This window comes from Chaetodon auriga, chromosome 18, assembly GCF_051107435.1.
Source record: "Chaetodon auriga isolate fChaAug3 chromosome 18, fChaAug3.hap1, whole genome shotgun sequence".
Lineage (NCBI taxonomy): Eukaryota > Metazoa > Chordata > Actinopteri > Chaetodontiformes > Chaetodontidae > Chaetodon > Chaetodon auriga.
The window spans coordinates 9,446,881-9,465,556 of NC_135091.1; the positions used below are offsets into that span (position 1 = coordinate 9,446,881).

The following is an 18,676-nucleotide window of genomic DNA, read 5'->3' on the forward strand; positions in this document are numbered from 1 at the left end:
CATCTCTTCACTTTTCCTTCTCCAGTCAGAACCTGCCAGGGTGGCTGGAGTTCTGCCTGGGAGCAAAGTCAAGAGCAGTGTCCCCATTGCTGGATTTTCTTCAGGCACACAGCGAGCCCTAACCATGCAAATGCTACGGCTGGACTCTATTAAGTAAATTGACCGGGGGTGCCCGGGCTGAAGTGATGAATATAAACCATTTGTGACTCTTCTTATGTGTGACTTGTGGGTTTGTCTGTGCAGGTGTCAGGTGAAAAAGCTTTACCTCTCTATGATGAATGAATGCTGAGTGCACGCTGATCAAGCTAATGGAACTGCATGGAAGATGAATGGTAAACGTTTCAAAGGGCAGAGTTCATGTTGAAAATATCATGCGTTTAAGAGGACCAAACCACTCTCTTCCCTTGGGATTTTATTGCCCAGCAGTGGCAATCAGTGCCTGCAGTCTATAGCATTCTCAGGTGGATCATTTATAACATTCTGCGACTGTGTCTGTGTGACGGCTGCTGTCCAAAATGCTGATGCTGAGGCCATCAGAGATGCAGCGGGCTGTCGAAGGTACTTGCCATCTTTGATACACTGGGCGAACATTATCCCCACTGCTAACAATGAGAGGATATGTTCTTCACAGCTGGCAGGATTTGCCATTTGAGACATTCTGTAGATGTTACTTTGGGAAGCTTGGCAGCAAATCCTGGGCACAGCTCGAGTGTTTTGTTTTCATCTTGGCGTCTGTGCTGATAACAGGCTGTGGCCCAACAAAGTATGCGCTAGCATTGCCTTATAAACACATAATATATCATGTGTGTCCAATTAGTTTTAATATAAACCCCTCCGCCCACATGCACAACTTGCTCTTACAGCAGTGGTGTACTTAACAGCCCAGCAAGGATTAACAAGGACTTTTGATTAATATTCCCAACATAACCGAAGCAGTGTAATGGCTGAAATCATGAAGGCATGATATCTGTAATCTCAGTTCAGAAGATCAGTCTATTTCATGTGTTCCTAATATTTTATATGTGAAACCCAATTTGACCAATGCAAGGATACAGTACTCAGTAACATTGCTGCAGTCATGTTATTGTAATTCGCACATAGGCATGTATTCAAATACTGTCAGAATAATGTTTGCTGTCATCCTTTCATACAAATGCATGATAATTATCAAGCCCCTCTGCTTAGAACCACACACTGTGATGCACTCCCTAAAAGGCTGGTCCTCAATCCATTATTTGTGTTTCGCTTTACAGGAGAGGAGAAAAAAATTGGTCTAGCTCAGTCGATGCATCGATTAATGGATAAAACAGAAGGTGTACTGCAGAAGCACATTTAAACAGTGGATCAGAGGGAATAAATGCAAGCTGATGGCTTGCAGGGGACATTGCAAGCCAAAACATTAGGTACAGCTCAGTTACACAGTGTATCCTCTCAGTGTATCCTCTCAGCACATTCTGGACTAATGGAACTTTAGGTGTATTTATGGATTCCTTGTGGAATAAATCTGCCACGCCATAAAAAACCTCCTCTTTGACGGTTGTAAATGCTCTGTAATTCTTACTTGAATGCAAGGATCGGTTGGAAATGGTGTACTGTAGGTGATTGGCAGATCCTGTAAATTGTGTGGACTTCAAACAATTTATAACATCAATCACTGACAGTAACCCAGTGGAATAAATGCAACCTGTTTACCAGTTACATTGGCATCCATTAAGTGACAAACCCCAGCACCCACGCATATACAATGCTGTATACACAGGCATAATTTTCCTCTAACCAGTGCATACTCAAAAAAAAAAAAAAAGAAGAAAAGCATTTCACTCATTCTGTATTCAGTTTTTGTGAATATTTTTAGAACATTTGGAAATCTATGATGATAGCACATATGCATGGTTCTATCCACCCACCTACCCCCTCTGACACCCTCATAAGGTGCTGTTTCTTGAAGGGACTCAGTGAAAAGTAATGAGAAGGTATATGGCTTATGCTGGAGGAGAGAAATCTTTCCTCCTCTCTTGCTCAGTAACTTTCTGAAATCAGGGACAGGTGACAAAAACACTGTATCCTAAAAAAAAGCAATATATCCTAAATAGGAGTCAAGGCAGGAGTTCAAAATTGACAGCAAACAGTATTCCAATAATGTCTTATTATATATGCATTAAAATGGTCTGGCAGGGATGTTGTTTTCGTTATTTGGGAATAGCATCTGTCAGATAAATAAATAAAGATGAAATGCTATCAAGCTCTCTGGGAGAGATGGGGCAGAGGTGTATTCTTCGATGTCTGGCAGCTGAATAACTCTCTGACAGAGGGGGAGAGGCATTGTCGTTATTTTGGTTGTAGGAATTGATTTGCTGCTTTGGCAAGGAGCGCCATTTTCATGCAGAATTAAGACCTCTCTCCAAAAAGAATGAAAAAAAAAAAAAGAAGATAATTTTCCCTTCTGAAATGAAAAAATAAGGTTTCGCTAAATTGATACACAATCATGCAATAGCAACTGTGGAATAATCCTTTACTGAGGAGCGCAGTACGTTGGAGGAGCGGAAACATTGTTCATGACCTGCTTCCCCCTCACCTTAAAATGAGAAATCTCACCCTGCATTATGTAATATATTACCTCTCTGGTCTTAATAAACCTCTTTTTTAGTATGGTGATATTTATTTGTTTTGCCATGTGTTCCTCATTCATTGCACATCAACAAAAAGTCGCCTTCTGGAAATGTCAACTCTATTCATTGATTACTGCAACAAAAAAAAAAAAAAAAAAAAAGGCTACAAGAAAAGGTCTTTCCAAACACACCTGTGGACGTTAACTGGAAAGTACAAATAGTGTCCTTAGCTCACTCCAGGTGCATGATTTGCAACTGTGTGTGCTAATTCCTGAAGTTAAAATGCGTTACAGTAGGATTAATTGCTTGCAACATCTCTCCAGATACTTTAGGATCAACCAGATTTTGAAAGCCATTAAGCTTTTACATACATGAGATGGAAAGAAGTAAATTTTCTTGCTGCATTTTACTGTAGGTTATTTCACCTTCTGACACAGTTCACACTGACTATGCAGTATGTCAGGAATCATTTGAGTTTCCAAAAGTCCAGTCCGGTGGAGCTTTCCACAACTTGCTTCAAATTTGAAGGCTTCAGGATGAGGACACTCAATCCTCTGGGTACGAGATGGACGATTGCAGCTGTCCAAACTTCTGGACGAAGTCTGCCTGAGCCTGGACTAAAGCCTCCTCATCTATGTACACCGCTGGCCTCCTGGCTGTAACAAAGTACTGCACCTTCCTCAGACTCCAGCCGAGGATGTACATGAGTAGGCCGCACACCGCCGCCGTCGACCTGCCTACTCCAGCGTTACAGTGGACATAGACAGTGTGACCATTCTCCAGGAGACCGTGAAGCAAGAATACAGCCTGGGGAAGCATCCTGATCCGGCCTGCAGAAGAGGACAATAACATACACTAATCTCAAAGGAGAAGAAGGCTGGTGATATTCTGTTTTTTTCTTATTGCAATAAATCCCTTGAAAAGACTAAAGCAAACATTGTGTTAGTATGTCTCAAAACTTGACGACTTCCCAGCCCTGTCTGTGGCACTCGGCCCCAAGCCCTTTCACTCCTACTGAATTAAATATGGTAACAATTTATAGTAAGGTACACACATTCACTGCTAATTAGTTGCTTGTTAGCATGCATGTTAGTAGCCTATTGGCTCTTTATTAGTCAATGTAAATCCCTTATTCATGGATTATTCTGCATGACCATATTCTACAAACACTAGGCCATTAAAGTAAGAGTTTCCCCTCAATAACCTCCTACTGTTATTATACATGAATCACAATCTTCACCTATCCCTAACCCTTAATAACCATAACCCCCCCAAACCCCAGAATAATATACTAATAAGTGCTTTATAAGGACTAATAAAGTGCCAATATGCTACTAATATGCATGCTAATAAGCATCTAGTTAAGTAAGACAACACCTGTTAGTTGGATTTGGTTGGTTGGTTTTGGTCTTTTCATGCGATTGGTTCAACAATAAAGACAGCACAGAATCCTGTGACCTGTATGGATTGACTTGAAAATGTACTACTTTGCGTCACCTTATGAGAAGACACTTAAATATACCAGCAGTCGTTTGCCTCAAAGCATCACCCACGCGTTCTTAAAATGTACATTTATCACAGTCCTTGTGTGGGTGAGTTTGAGGCTCGCTGTGGACACATAAATAGCACTTTGTGACTGACACAACATGTGAAATACTGTACTGTATGATTATTTCTTAACATCCTGGTTAAAGGAAAGCTTCCAGGGTGATTTATGGTCAGATGTAATTTCATCAGCCACAGATCCTTGCTGCTTATTTCTTGTATTCATCTACTTCTAGAAACTGTTACTAAAAGCATTCATCCCTGCTGGTTTTCTGACCTTTCACATATTTGAATGGAACCCTCAATTAGCTTTCTATGGTGAAAAAGCACAGTGCGGTGAAGGTTGGCACTATAAATTCAGAGCTTTTCAGCCGGATTACTCAGACCCATGCACGTACTGTACTGTATATGCACTGCCCAAGTGTCTGAGGAAGATGTTGAGTCCCTAACAGCTCAAAGCTGCATCTGTTCTCTCACTCTCACTTAACTAAATGCTGTTATTACTGCTGAATTTATTCTTGTACGTCCACAAAATCCTGCTTACCCTCAGTGCTCATGTCAGGTGTGGGTATCCACACGTACACCAGGCCACAGTCATTGTACAAATGCATCATGGTCTCTGGGGTCATGGCCTCCCCTGCGTTGCGCCTGCAGCCACTGGAGTTGTTTACCACATCCCACTCTGTCTGGAAGTTCATCACGGCAGTAATTCCCAGTTCATACTTCATCTTTACAGTCACATGTTCCAGCTGTCGAGGGCAACTGCCCAGCCAAACACGTGGCAGCACCCTGGAGCAATACAAAGGAAGGCGTAAATTATTTATTAGTGTTTTTGGTTTGTTTGTTTTTGCCTTTATTGGACAGTGACAGCGAAGAGGAAGCAGGGGAGGGATATGAGCTGAACCTGCAACCATGTGGCCATGTGACATGCACTGCAACCGTTCGCCTACCAAGGTACTCCATTTATTTGTATTCATTATTTTATGACGCACATGGCAAATTTGTGAGGTTTGTGCAATGGCTGACTAGCCACAAGGAAATTTGCGGGATAATGCACAGGTGAATATTATCAAGGTTACACAGGATCAGAAAGGATCTGCTGTTCAAGAGGAGATAAAGGTACAAAGGGATAAAAAGTGGAGATACAGGATAAAGAAATGTGATGATGGATTACAACTGTACGATAGGATAACGTGGTTGAAGCAGCATGAAGAGAACCTCGGATGCTGAGAGGAAAAAAAGATTTGGGGAGAGAGAGGGAGAGCTGGCCAGTGCAGTGGGGAGGAGCACAGAATTTCAAGTTACTCCTGAGCAAAATGACAAGTTAGTTTTTAAAAAGTGTCTCAGATCAGAGGAAAGCTGACCTCAGCAGGGCACTAATAAGCAAAAGGTTTCATCCCTCTCTTTATCTTTCTCCTACCTTCCTCCCTCTCTTCCTCATAGCAGTGAAGTTTTATTGACCTCTTGTCCCTCTAATTTCCTTCCTGACCACTAAAGTCTGAGGCAGACTCCATTTAGCGCTCATTAGGATGCAAATCAAAGTCAACAACCAGAGGAGGTGACACGTGAGAGAAAGGAAGGACGCTTGTTAATCTGTGATGTCTCAGAGTGGCATTGTGGTGAAAGTGTCTGGTTTTGACTTGCTGTTCTCAGATGACCTCTGTTTTACATAAAAAATCCCTGCAAAACAAAATAAATAACAAGTGCAGTGTAAAAACCTGAAAACGGGAACTGTACAAGTTCTCTGTCTGCCACGTATGACTGCCAATTTAACTGTCTGTCTCAGTCTGTTACGGTGAAGTGAACATATGCTAAATGTTGGAAGATCCTCCTCGATGCTTTTCCTCTTTCTTTCTATAGAATACGTGATAGATGTATGTTTTGTCTCCAGTGTTTAGTTCTTCTAGTGTCATATTATAAATTGACTCATAACCGAAAAATTCAGGATGTTGAAATACCGGACATGTGCTCTTCAACAGTAATAAGAACTCATTACAAAAATGGCTGTATAACCTGCAGGCCTGCTCCTCTCTGAATACGAGCGTGAGAGATGAGGCACCTGCTAGACGATGAGTTAAAGTCCCTTTGAATCATATAATGAGTTACTGCAGAGGTGAGTGTGTATGATACTTGGGGCTACATGGATGCAACGTCTGAGAGACTAATTTAAAAAGCTATTAATATAGGCAAGATACAAGGGCACAGTGCTTCCTACCGAACACAGGTCCTTGACATAAGCCTTGTAAGGTCTTCGGACACAAATTAAAACCTGATGGCACCAGCCAAGCCTGCTCATTCTTATGCAAGTTATGTGCTCACTGCCTCAGGGGCTCTGGGCTAATTTCTGCTGGTATACCATGGCACTGAGACAAAAGGTAGGCATGCATGGGTAGGTCAGCTGAGTGTAAGCTGGGTACAGTGTGCGTGTCTCATCAATTTGAACATGCATCCTGCAAACCATCAATTTAAATTGTCCCCTGATTTTAAGCTAGCTAGCTCTAGTCCTCTGGGCCCATGTTATGTGAGTTAATAGTCTGTGAGGCAGTCTGTGGTGGACTTTTTTACCCAGTGGCTCTCTCATCAAAGACAGACATTCATTCTCTGGGCACCACAGACATCTGTACCAAATTTCATGACAATGCAACCAATAGTCTTGACTAAACTTCACTAAAAACTACAAATATCATTCTCATGGTGACTCCAGAGGATTCATCCTCTGGGAACCAGGGATGATTGTACAAAATTTGATGGAAATCCATGGAATAGCTGCTGAGATATCTCAGTCTGGGCCACTGATTGAAAGACCGACTGTTGAACAGACATTGCTATCCCTAGAGCCACGCTGGCTAAAGATTGTTGGACTCAATTTTAGCAGGACAATGAACCTGAATATGTACCCAAGAAGAGCAAATGACTGAATTTAACCCAACCTGTCACTGAGATGTTATGAGCTGATACAAACAATTCACTATCTCTCTCTAATAGCTGTGTGAGTAAGATTTTAAAAATAAAAGTGAATTCTGTCTCATGCCCTCTTCTTCCCCCTGCGATCGCCAACAGGGCTGAGGAGGTGATAGTACAAGTGCTAGCGGTCTACCTTTTGAAAGGACGGTCATTTTCAAGTGACAGACAGCAATTATAACTAAATGGGAGAGAGCAAGGTTAAAAAACAAAGGAGTGATCAGGCACAAGAGGACGACTGAGGCTTTTGTTCGCCCTGCAAGAGAGGAAGGTACAATTTTTAGACTTTGATAAAGAGAGGGCAGGGTGACACGCCTGCCCTGCCCTCTCTGCAGGACACTGAAGTACTGACGAAGAATTTTCTCTGACAGATGTAATATCAGGACAAAGCAGACTTCAAACTTGCATTGAGAATATAGATTAATGCACGAGCCTCGCTGAGGAAGATTGGCCGTGTTTGAAAACCGGAAGGAAGATAAGAGAAGAGGAGCTGATGGGATCCTCAGTGTCATTAAAGTGACAATCACACTTCAGCATGGAAATTCACTGGCCCCAGGGGACCTCGTTCATTTTTAGTAATGTGAAATATGGTACAGTGTGCACATCGGAAGTCACATCACAAAGGCAGAAAATAAGTTCAGCGTTGTGGAAAATCTGTACTACTCTGTCTGTACAGTTAATCTGTACCAAGCTTCAGTACCCAGTTGGCTTAGCTTAGCATAAAAACACAGCCTCCACCAACAGGCACCTCTAAATCTAACGAATTAAAAAGTAATATCTTGTTTGTTGAATCCGTACAAAAGCCAGTGTGCAACAATGAAAAGTTGGGTTTTACAGGGGGTCAAGTGTCTTTTTCTTGGCACTTCATTGTTTGAATAATAACTATCCACCTTCCCACTGTAAAAGATTAAGGAAAGACATGAAGTACAGGGACAGTGCAGGGTTCTAACTGGTGACCTATTTCACTGAACCAGATGAGGGGTTCAAAAACAGTATAATTAGCAAAAGTACCTTCACATTCAGGTTGCACGACCTATGCGGCCCACCTCTAAATTCAGTCTTCTCTTTAACTGAAACTGTCATATTTCAATTTCCTCCTGAAAATTAAACACTCGGTGTTCCCATACATCATCATCGTGCAGACTGTACTGCATTACCTGGAGAAATGTATGGCCTTCTGATCAGCCACACTGAAGTAGAAGTTGGTGGTGTGTTTCATCTCATCTGTGTGTCCTGTTTCCTCTATCCAGTGACCAATCGGGTGGCAATACACCCCATCCACTATGTTCCTGTCATCATATGAACAGCATCTGTCATGGCTTGGACCGCTTCCTGGTGACAAAGAAGATGACGTTTCTGCAGGTTAGTGAGCAAAAACACATTGCATGATGTTCTGTGGTACAGAGTACTCATAAATACAGATATATTTTAAAAAGATTTCTTACAAAATACAAGCAGATATTGCCTATATTTTTCTTCAATGGACAAATATACTACGTTGCATTAAACAAGAAAATAACTCTTAAAGTATTAAATACAGGAATGTGTCTCTTTTCTTGAGTATTTCCATTTTGTGCTACTTAATTGTTAAACTCCACAGAAATCCAGAGTTAAATATTGTAATTTCTCTTGAAGCGTGCAGATGAAATGAGATCCCTGACAGGTGTCACTTTACCGCCATCGTGTGGCGATACAGATACATTACACAATAAGCACCAAACATGGCGGCGGTGTTTTTCTCATTTTGCTCGATGGGACTTGTAATAAATAAGCGTGACGTCCTCGTGGACATCATATTGCACAGTATGAATGTGTACCTTCCCAAATATAAGTGCCTCTGACTCTTTTGATGAACTTGAACCACAGCGTGTCTTTGACCGGCTCCGCCAGCTGCACGTCGCCGATCCATAGGCACGGTTCACGCGGTGACAGCAGCTTCTGCGAGGCTTTCATCTGGACCGCTCTGCTCGGGTCCCACTGGCCCATTTCTGCACGCGAACCCAAAACAAAGACATCCACGTCCGAAGACTCCGGAGTGAGAATGACGCCGAACCTGAATAACATTATCGCAGCCGTGGCTGAACGAAATGTCCCCAGTCGTTCAGTATGGAGGAGTTGTGTTATTATAACCTTTACTAAACCCCTTAAATCGAGTCCGCGTGGCCCGTACAGCGTAGTCTAAAAATAATCGGATCGTGTTTTGGACTGTGTGGTTTGCAGCAAAGAGAGTGTGGAAACAATGAGGTCCCACTCTGCCAGAATTATCGAGCACCAGGGAGCGCGCAACACGGGTGAAATTCAAAACACTGTTCAAACTTACACAGATTTCAGTGCTGTAAAACTTCAATAGAGGAGACTTGTTTCCATTTTCCACATATCAAGACAGTGCTGTTGAATTCTATTGCGTTGTACTGACAGGTTTTTGTATTCTTATGCCCCACTTGCTTCCTGTTGTTATTTGCAACAATCCTGGAAAATGTTTTCTTGCTCCATGCACCACAGTGTGCACCGAGGTGCACGCACAACTTTCAGAGTTGTCTGTGTTGCATTGGTTTTCAAAGAGCTTCTGACTTAAGTGAATCTTGGATCATGACGTGTTCATAATCTAGAGAAGTAACAAACTGATCTATATTTAACATGCTGTTGAAAACACACAGTTTTATGTAAATATTCCAAGAATAAAATACTGATTCATACGCATTGATGGATCATTGTGTGTTTTAACCATTTAATAATGTCAAATTCATTACGGTGTCACTCACAGACCGTTTTGCTCATAACAGTTGTGCATGTTCACTTTAATTTTCAGGACATTTTGAGTAATTATAACCTTTGGGTGCTTCATGTCAAGTCACAGTTCTTAAGGTGAAGAAGTCATGTGGAGGCAATACACAAGCGACATTGGTCCACCTTTATTTCAATATCAATAATTCATAATGAATTTCTTTTATACTTAAAGTAAACCCCTACAGTTACATACATTTGTGAATACCATTCAGCTTTATTCAATTAATCTCTACCCTTATGCTCTTAATGTTTTATAGGAATGTAAAAAAAAGAAAAAAAAGACCACAAAAAAAAAGACCTTACATTAAAGAAAACCTGAAGTTAAATTGCTGTTTTTCAATGCTAATAGAAAACACAAAGAGGAACTCCGCTCTGAGCCAGAACTGTGATATAATGGAATACCTCACTAAATGTTTCTAAACCCTCACCTGCTGTATCCAATAAATTCAAAGTGTGACATGTCTTGCCAGCATGCAAGACAGGTGTTGAGACAAGAATGCAATTTCCTACTGCAGGCCGGCTCGCTCAGACTTTCTTAAATAGTTATACTGTTCTCTATCTGATTAGGATCCAGATACGTGTAGGGTATTTCAAGCTCTGAGTTTCTTGTTGCGATTGCTTCACTGAGGTAGGACAACTCGGCTTGAAATTCCTTAATCATCTGCTTCGGGGCAGGCTCGTCGAATCGTTCGTCAGGGTATGCGCCCAAGAAAACCTGCCAAAATGAACCAGTAGATCAGACTGACACAGTATTTTGGTTGCAATATTTTTGAAAAGCACATTCAAAATGTGGATCATCATCACCAAACTTACCATGTCATTGTACTTTTCTGAAAGTAGCCTTGCCATCGCAGCAAAACTGACTGTCTCTCCAACATTTGGGAGGGTCTCCATAATTGTCTTCGTGCTTGACTGCCCCTTAGTGGTTGGAGGTGGTTTGCGCAGCAGGAGCGTGCCATTGGGCGCCCAGGACAGGTAGTCAAACTAAATTATGAAAGAAGTTTCAATATGTATCACCAAAGTTTTTTTTTCATTTATATTCAGATTTTATTCTGTAAGTTTTTAAACAAATTAAATACATGAATAAACATCACTAAAGGAGTATGCATTCCTTTGTCCCTTTGGCCTCTTCAATAGAGCAGTGGTTCCCAACCTTTTTCTTTAAGAGACCCCTTTTCTATCTCGACCATCCTGATTAAGTGCTGTATTTCCTGGATATTTCATATTATACTCAGCTTATAACAATAGCAATACAGAACAACTGATAAACTGTACTGCTAACCCAAATAGTGAATGCAATAACTGCACGAAGTTTGTGCTAAACGAGCGATTATCATCCATTTTAATCAGATTATTTCCTTTCTCTGTCTGTATTATGTATTTTTTGTTGATTTGCAGTCATACTTGAGAAGCAAATTCAGTGTGTTCTTCTTTCTGACTCTTGGCCATTGTTCTGTTAGCTCTTACTGTAGGTTGTTTTAACGGTGTGGCTTTCTAATGAAGGATGAGGCTGTTCAGCAGAGATCGAAGGCTCTGTGAATATAGCTTGTGTTCCAGTCTTCACTGTGGCCTTTCCCTGTGTGTTTATATCTGAAAAAATAATCACAACTTTTGTCTTCTTCTCTGAAGTTTCCCCTTAAAATCATGAAAGCCTCACAACCCCCAGTGACACTTTGGTGACCTGGTGCCACACATTCAGAGTGTTTGATCAATTATCAAGTTTGCTTAAACTTCAAGAGGTTTTGTATTTTTAAAGCTATTCATTGGCTCACCTGCCCGTTGTTGACTGCAGCATGTTGAGCTGTCGTTGTGAAGATCACCATGGTGATGAATTTGATCACTTCATCGACAGCATGAAAGCATGCTGGACACCCTGTTTTGCAGCACAGTCATTATCAGTTAATCATGCTATTCACTGCCTGCCTGAAAAATTTTCAAATACTATAGGCTACTATACATACAGGTTGTGTTTACAAACCTCAGAACATGCTTTAAATACCTGAAGCTTTGTTTCCTAAGAAGCCATGTGTGAATATCTCACAGATCCATTCCTGCAGCTCAGCGTCTTTATGGACCTCACAGTCTGAGGGATAGTAGTATTCCACTATTGCCGTCACAAAGCTGGTGAACACAAAATTATTTGATTTTAAGGCTTAGATGGACACATTTATAAGTGCAAATATATTTAAAATAATATGTTTATTTAAGGGTAACCTGTAGATGATGTTCCACAGCTTCAGGCCATCGTCTCTGTAGTAGAAGTTGGGGATGGACTCCAGTCCTCGTGCAGTGATGTTCTCTGGCAGGCAGAGGGTGCTGTAGGTCAGTTCAGAGAAAGACCTTCTCATGAGCTCAATCATCCCATCGTATCCAAGTGAACTCTGATAAACAATAATGCAAAAATATTACCGTCAGACACGTTTTTTGAAGTAAAACAAATGAAAGATGGTTCTGCAATGAAGCAATATATGATAATATATATGATATGTAGGATATTTTGAATATTCAGGAAAAATGATGGGCCTTACTATAGCTAAAACTCCACCAGGTGCTAAAAGAGTGTTGCGGCCGTCAGTGTTTACGAAGAGAGTGTATCGGAAGTGTGGAAAGAGCAGCTGTACAGAGAGAGGAAGGAAAATGAAAAGTCATTTCAGCAAACAGCAGGCAGCACATAAACAACTGAAAACAGGTTTCCCTCTAATGCAAGAGTAAACCCTGACGTTCCTGATCTTAAGCCAGTTTTTTCTAATTGTCACTTTAAAAGTTTTTAAGTTTGTAACATAACATTGGAGAACTTCAGAGTTGGATTCACAAATTTCTGTCTCTACTATTAAAACCCTTGCTAGCTAACCCAGTCAGGTGACCCTCCTTGCTGGAATGACGTGTTTATCCATCCGCCGGCTACAGCACACTGAAGCACTTTGAGCTGCATTTCTTGTATGAAAGGTGCTATACAAATAAAGTTATCATTATTATTAATAAAGACACAAAAAAATCAATCAATTAAAAGTCAGATAATCAGTTCGGATCAAGGGAATGGAAAAAAGCGCATCCACACTGTGATTTCTGCTGTGTAATTATACCTTGTAGATGGGATGAATCACAGGGAAGCTGCGGAGGGTGGCGACAGCGAAGGCTTCTGCCAGAAAGTGGGTGTTCATGAGGTGATGGACTGCTTCATGATCTATTAGATCTGCACTTTTAATAAACAGCTTGGCTAGCAGCCAGTCAGTCTCTGGGTCACTGGGCAGAAAGATGGGGTTCTCCTCAGAAGGTCGTTGATGCAGCTGGAACGTGAGAAAAACACTTAATTTTTATACAAAATGGTGTGAAAACATACCAATACCATAAATACTCTCAGTGATTTGCTACATCCGCGAATACCTGTATTGCAATTGGTATCAGTTTGTTGTCTGGGTTCAGGTAGAACAAACAGAGTCCACTAGCAACATGCAGAGTTTCACCATTATAGGGTCTAGTTGGTATTCCATCCATCTTCTTCTGGTCACAGAGGAAGATGTTGCCTTTCTGTATGGGGAAGAAAGACACAAGTGTTTCAGACATCAAGAAGTATCACAGATTTGTTATAGATAGAGACAATATGATTCAGGTGCTTTCCACCATGATATCAGTCCACTCTTTAAATGTATGGTGGTAAGATGATCAGAATATATCAAGACAATATGAAGAGGTCCAGTTGTTGTTCAGTGTTTTAAACCTGGAAATATTCATCTGTCATACCTGCATTTCCCTCCTCAGAGAGCTTCCCTTTTCCAGGAACGGCTTCACCATCTGCTCTGTCACTGGAAAGTTTCGAGGAAGCTCCGAGCACCTCTTGATCACATTGGGGTTGATTGCGTTCAGAAACTGGTATCCATAAAAGTCGTCCTCCTTCCAGTGTTCTGCAACATAGTCTGGAAGAATAGCAGTTGGCAAATATAATACCTAATGTCTAAGATGGTTTTATTCCTTAAGGTTTGAAGTACAACGTGGTGATCGTGGTCATTGAACGAAAAAGTAGTTCTTAAAAATGATGCATTTTATACGTAGATTACATTGTGTCGTTGGCATTTGAGATTGAACACAGTCAGAACCATCACAGTACGTGTAAGGTATGTCACATCCTGGGTGCGCTGTTGTTGGTGATGTTGAGCAGCTTGTTGGTTTTGGTTATATGGATATATAAGAAATAATGTGTCATTGGGCACATTTAACCTTCTGATTCGATTGTAAGATCACGTAAGATCACTGTCTGCCAAATGCTCATATGCAGTCACCTGTTATTATGAATCTATGTAATTGGCATTGTTGTTGTGAACAATGCTGCTGAACTTGAAAAGTGGAAAAAATCTACCTGACAGTGTAGTACTTCTGCAGCAGAAGATTTTTTTCATGTCCTCAAAGCTTTCCCATTGCTCAGCAGAGCCAAGCAGCCCCTTAAACTGGAGTTCAATTCCACTGAAGTAAGACAAGGCCAGAAAAAGGGAAAACACAATACAGGATTTAGTGCTTTTAGTCTCAAACCATAGAGAATATGACTATATTGGAACCCGGTGGGGTTCATTGTATGCATCTATATAGACCCACGTTTTCCTTTTTTCTCCAAGTATTTCTTTTGATCTGGATTTGGAGAAGCGGACTTCAGCCGGGAGCTCAGACGTGTCATTGAAATTGTTGATCTGGGGTAGTCCTTCAGCCAAAACTTTCCATCTAACAAAACAAACAAACGAGCAAACAATGTTACCAAAAAGCAAAGAGAGCTAAGCTACAGCTGCAGCTCTAAATACAGCACTGCACACACTCACTGGTAGAAGCTCTTCTTAAGTTTCAACTCTTGTTCCCGATGTTCAATCAACAGGGCATGGTCCTCCTCAAAAACCTTCATGGCTGAGACACGAAAAGAACGTAACAACATTCACGTTTTTACAGAAACTGTGAAAAAATATATATATATATTTTTGATCTTTTTGTTAATCTATAAACATTTTATGGGTAATTTGAAACAGACCTCGCCCTCCTCTCAGCTCCACCAGCTCCCCCCTGGAGATCCACCTGTAACAGGGGAAAAGAATGACATCTCCCTCTGGAGTGGTCACCACCATTTTGGAGCAGTACCACTCGTCTTCTTTTAGAAGAAAACATGGATCTTTCTCCACTTTCACCAGCAGAAGTTTCCCCAGTGACGAACTGGTTTTAATGGTGTAGGTCTCTGTCTGGGAATAGAAATAGAAATAATAATATAATTAGTTGAGATGTTCCAGTCACAGATTCACAGATGGTGTATGTTGGACCCAAACTAGAGAAGGAAAAAGTGCAAATACACTCTCAGATACAGTATTATACAGTTAAACATGTATGCTACGGCAGATAGAAACATATAATAGCCGAGCATCTAAGCCTGGACTGTCCTTCTCAGTTGTTACTATATTTCAATATCCAGAAAGCCCTGTTTTTAATAGCATACATCCATCCTTTCTGAGAATATGAGGCCTTTTTACAGTAGTACCTCAGCTGAGTTCGACTCATGGGTGTGGACGAACTTTGTGTCCACAGAAGCAATTTGTTCAGCTGAAAATTGTCCAGTCTTATACAGAAATATTTGTTTCGAATAAACTTGGAAAATTTGGCCCTTGAATTATGAATTGAGTTAAATTGCTAGCCAGACGTCCACATGATGACGGCAATTGCCATATACATTCAAGTAAATGTACTTTAATTAGCCTCTATATATTTTGTAGACATAAGCACAGACAAAAACCATTACAATGTCCTAGACCTAATAATCACAATATTAGCAGCGTCCAGCTGGACTGAACTTACTGTCCCCGTTTTGAAGTCGATACCATAGTTGTCCAACTCAGTTCGCTCACTCTGGCCCTGACTTCCAAATAAAGTCATGTATATGTGGTCCAATGTTCCTGCATGTTGCATGTCACCGGTTGTCAGTTCTACCTTGTACTCGGCCATGGTCACTCAGTGGAATCTGTCTAAAAAAGAAAAATCTATAAATAACAGAAAGACACTGCATCAATGTGTCTGCCTTACTCAGGTTTTCTTCAGTGTGCTCTGAATTCTTGCTCTCTGCCTCTTTTGCTCATAAACATTTTGAGACAAGTCCCCCCAACCTGTACATAACAATGGAGGTGTGAGTCTGAACTATGCTGTGTTTCCAGTTTTTAAGTCTATAGCTGTGGGGGGCTGACGGGTAGGAGCCACAGTTGGACTCCGGATAAGAAAAACATAATTGACTATTATTACTGTGTGCTGCATCAGTCACTTGAACACGTGAGACTCAATTCAGTGATGTCTCTGCATTTATGAAGGATGAGTGAAGCATTTATGAAGGTCAGCCAATCACTTCATAAAAGCATCATGGACTGTAGGAGGCCTGCTGTGCTTGACACTGAGATAGGACACTGTAATGCTCATCATCTCTTATCTCAGTAGTGTGATATAAACCAAGTAATAGTTGTAGTAATGGTTGTGGGTATTCCTACTACCATTACTGTCACCTCTCTGTGTGGAACTCGTCAGGCCAGTTCATGCAGTTGGTCACTCACCCAGAGGCTAGTTCTCTTTGAGGTTTCTGCCATTTGAAAAGGCAGTTCCATGCAAGACCTCATTCTTAAGATTCTTCAAAACCCACCTGCACTGACTGGCTCTCCTTGCCTATCTCTAATGTTTTTTAATTGTAAATTTCTCTGTTTTACATTTCTGATTCTTGACGTGTTGTTTTCTCTTGCTGTGTTTATTGTCATACACCAAAATACCGAGGCAAAGTCCTTGTGTAAAAACTGCCTCGGCAACTAACGCGAGGGATGATGATGCATGCTCCTGCAATGCCAGTGAAGTTAGCATGTTTTACACTGTGCGCTGTTATGTTACCATAATTTTCACATGCTCACTATCAGTGGCACTCCCTCTGAGTGTCCCAACGACCCACTTCCTACCAAGGGGTTGTACCTACCTCCATGATTTAGCTGCAGGCTGAAGTTTGAATCAAATCAAACTTTTTTTATATAGCACTTTTCATACACGATAAAATGCAACACAAGGTGCTTTACAACAGTTAAACATGCCCACACACACATACACAGTAGTGAGACGTGGCAAGGCACTGAGGATCGGGGAAAACGCCACCTTTGGGGCCGTCCACACTGAGAGGAGTCGTCACAGACTATGACCACAGGGGGCGCCGGCACCCGGGCACCCCACGACTCTGACAGACAGGTGGACCCCCACACCAGGGTGGGGAGCCCCCCACAAAGGCATAGTGGCTAAATGCCACTTCGACGTGGGTTTTAGTTCTGGCTTTTGGTATGGATAGACCGGGCTGGAGCACCTCAGGATCCGAGAGGGTTGATACGGTAAAAGCAGTCAGATAAGTAAGAGGGCACAAGGCCAATAAGACATTTGAAAAATAGTAAAAGAACCTTAAAATCGATCCTGGAGCCAATGCAGCGACTGTAAAATGGGTGTAATGTGGGCCCGCCCTCTGGTCTTCGTCAGCACGCGTGCAGCTGAATTTTGAAGTAATTGGAGGTTTGAAATACTCTTTTTGGGAAGATCAGAGAGCAGGGCATTACAGTAATCTAAAGGACAGGAAACAAAAGCATTCATTAGCACCTCTGTGCTGGCCTGAGAGAGAAACGGGCGGACTCTGGCTATGTTCTTAAGATGATAAAAGCCTATGTGGGATAAAAGTCAGCTCAGAGTCAAAAATCACACCCAGGGTTTTTAACAGATTGTATTCGTTTAAAATCTTGTTTTTTTGGTAAAAGTTTCTCAGTCTGGCCTTCAGGACCTATAACTAAAACCTCTGTTTTGTCCTGGCTCAGCTGTAGGAAATTTAAAACTTACATAAAAACATCGCTCTGTGAGATGAGAGTGGAACCAGTTAAACAGTGCCAGAGAGGCCAACCAGGTGTCTGAGTCTATTTAATAAAATGTGATGGTCTACTGTATCAAAGGTGGCGCTTAGATCCAGTAGAACCAAGACTGTGAGTTTCTTGTTCAAGTCATCGATTTGGTTAAAAACCAGTTTTTCTAGAATTTTACCTAAAAAAGTTGGATAAAGATCGGTAGTTATTAAAAACGTTGGGGTCTTAAGTGCTCTTCTTCAGAAGGGGCTTCACCACAGCTGTTTTAAAGGCGGTGGGGAAGACACCCATCTGAAGAAGAGCAAGTCATAATGTTTAAAAGCTCTTCCTCAAAGAATCCATAAAATGATTTTAAAAGTGATGTGGGAATTGGATCTAAAAGGCAGGCTGTTGGGTTTACTTGGGAGAAAACTCGACCAAGTGTCCTCCCATCAACCAGGGCAAAACTCTCCAGTGTTTCCTCAGGCAAGGACAGCAATTCAGGTGTGTTAACAGATAAAACTTGTTGGGATAAAAGGCTGGATCTGATGTCCTTGTCCGGGTGGTCTATATAGAGTAATGCAGAGAATCGGAGGGCTGCTAAAAACAAAGGCGTGGTGCTCAAATGATGTGAAACTGTTAAAAGACACTCCACTGAAGACATTATGGACTGCAGGAAGGCTGTTGTTTTTGAAAGTATGCTCATTGTTATCGCCCGTTTCTTGCTAATACAATACTGCTGTATTGTGTTTACACATTAAGCCCAAAATATGTTAGAATATGTGTGTGAGACACGCTGAATTACATTATCAATTGACACGCCGTTTTCATTTGAACTGCAAACTAGTAGATAAAACGTAAGCACACATTTCAGTTAATGTCACAGCTATTGTACTGGCAGCAGCATTTATTACT

General features: G+C 41.3%; 2 protein-coding genes across 2 annotated transcripts; both read right to left on the reverse strand.

The window, feature by feature from the left end:
- Positions 1-2,627: 2,627 nt before the first annotated feature.
- Positions 2,628-9,327, reverse strand: epm2a (EPM2A glucan phosphatase, laforin). Its single transcript, XM_076755561.1, has 4 exons — positions 8,933-9,327; positions 8,273-8,447; positions 4,699-4,943; positions 2,628-3,439 (listed from the first exon to the last, which is right to left on the reverse strand). The coding sequence occupies exons 1-4, from the start codon at positions 9,177-9,179 to the stop codon at positions 3,156-3,158; spliced, it is 951 nt and encodes a 316-aa protein (XP_076611676.1). The 5' UTR covers positions 9,180-9,327; the 3' UTR covers positions 2,628-3,155.
- Positions 9,328-10,437: 1,110 nt separating this feature from the next.
- Positions 10,438-15,869, reverse strand: LOC143336655 (hydroperoxide isomerase ALOXE3-like). Its single transcript, XM_076756921.1, has 14 exons — positions 15,723-15,869; positions 14,911-15,115; positions 14,708-14,789; positions 14,490-14,612; positions 14,257-14,360; positions 13,644-13,816; positions 13,287-13,430; positions 12,986-13,189; positions 12,431-12,517; positions 12,117-12,283; positions 11,902-12,023; positions 11,675-11,775; positions 10,716-10,886; positions 10,438-10,617 (listed from the first exon to the last, which is right to left on the reverse strand). The coding sequence occupies exons 1-14, from the start codon at positions 15,867-15,869 to the stop codon at positions 10,438-10,440; spliced, it is 2,010 nt and encodes a 669-aa protein (XP_076613036.1).
- Between the last annotated feature and the right edge of the window lie 2,807 nt (positions 15,870-18,676).

What these genes read in the sequence shown, in the direction of transcription:
- epm2a (XM_076755561.1), bottom strand. Translation starts at nt 9,179, where the DNA reads ATGTTATTCAGGTTCGGCGTCATTCTCACTCCGGAGTCTTCGGACGTG. An exon ending in AGGCACTTATATTTGGGAAG is followed by an intron (nt 8,448 to 8,932) that starts GTACACATTCAT and finishes CTTTGTCACCAG; the next exon opens with GAAGCGGTCCAAGCCATGAC. An exon ending in AAGGCCATACATTTCTCCAG is followed by an intron (nt 4,944 to 8,272) that starts GTAATGCAGTAC and finishes GTATTGCTCCAG; the next exon opens with GGTGCTGCCACGTGTTTGGC.
- LOC143336655 (XM_076756921.1), bottom strand. Translation starts at nt 15,869, where the DNA reads ATGGCCGAGTACAAGGTAGAACTGACAACCGGTGACATGCAACATGCA. An exon ending in TGATACCAATTGCAATACAG is followed by an intron (nt 13,190 to 13,286) that starts GTATTCGCGGAT and finishes CTCACGTTCCAG; the next exon opens with CTGCATCAACGACCTTCTGA. An exon ending in CTGGTGGAGTTTTAGCTATA is followed by an intron (nt 12,284 to 12,430) that starts GTAAGGCCCATC and finishes ATTGTTTATCAG; the next exon opens with AGTTCACTTGGATACGATGG.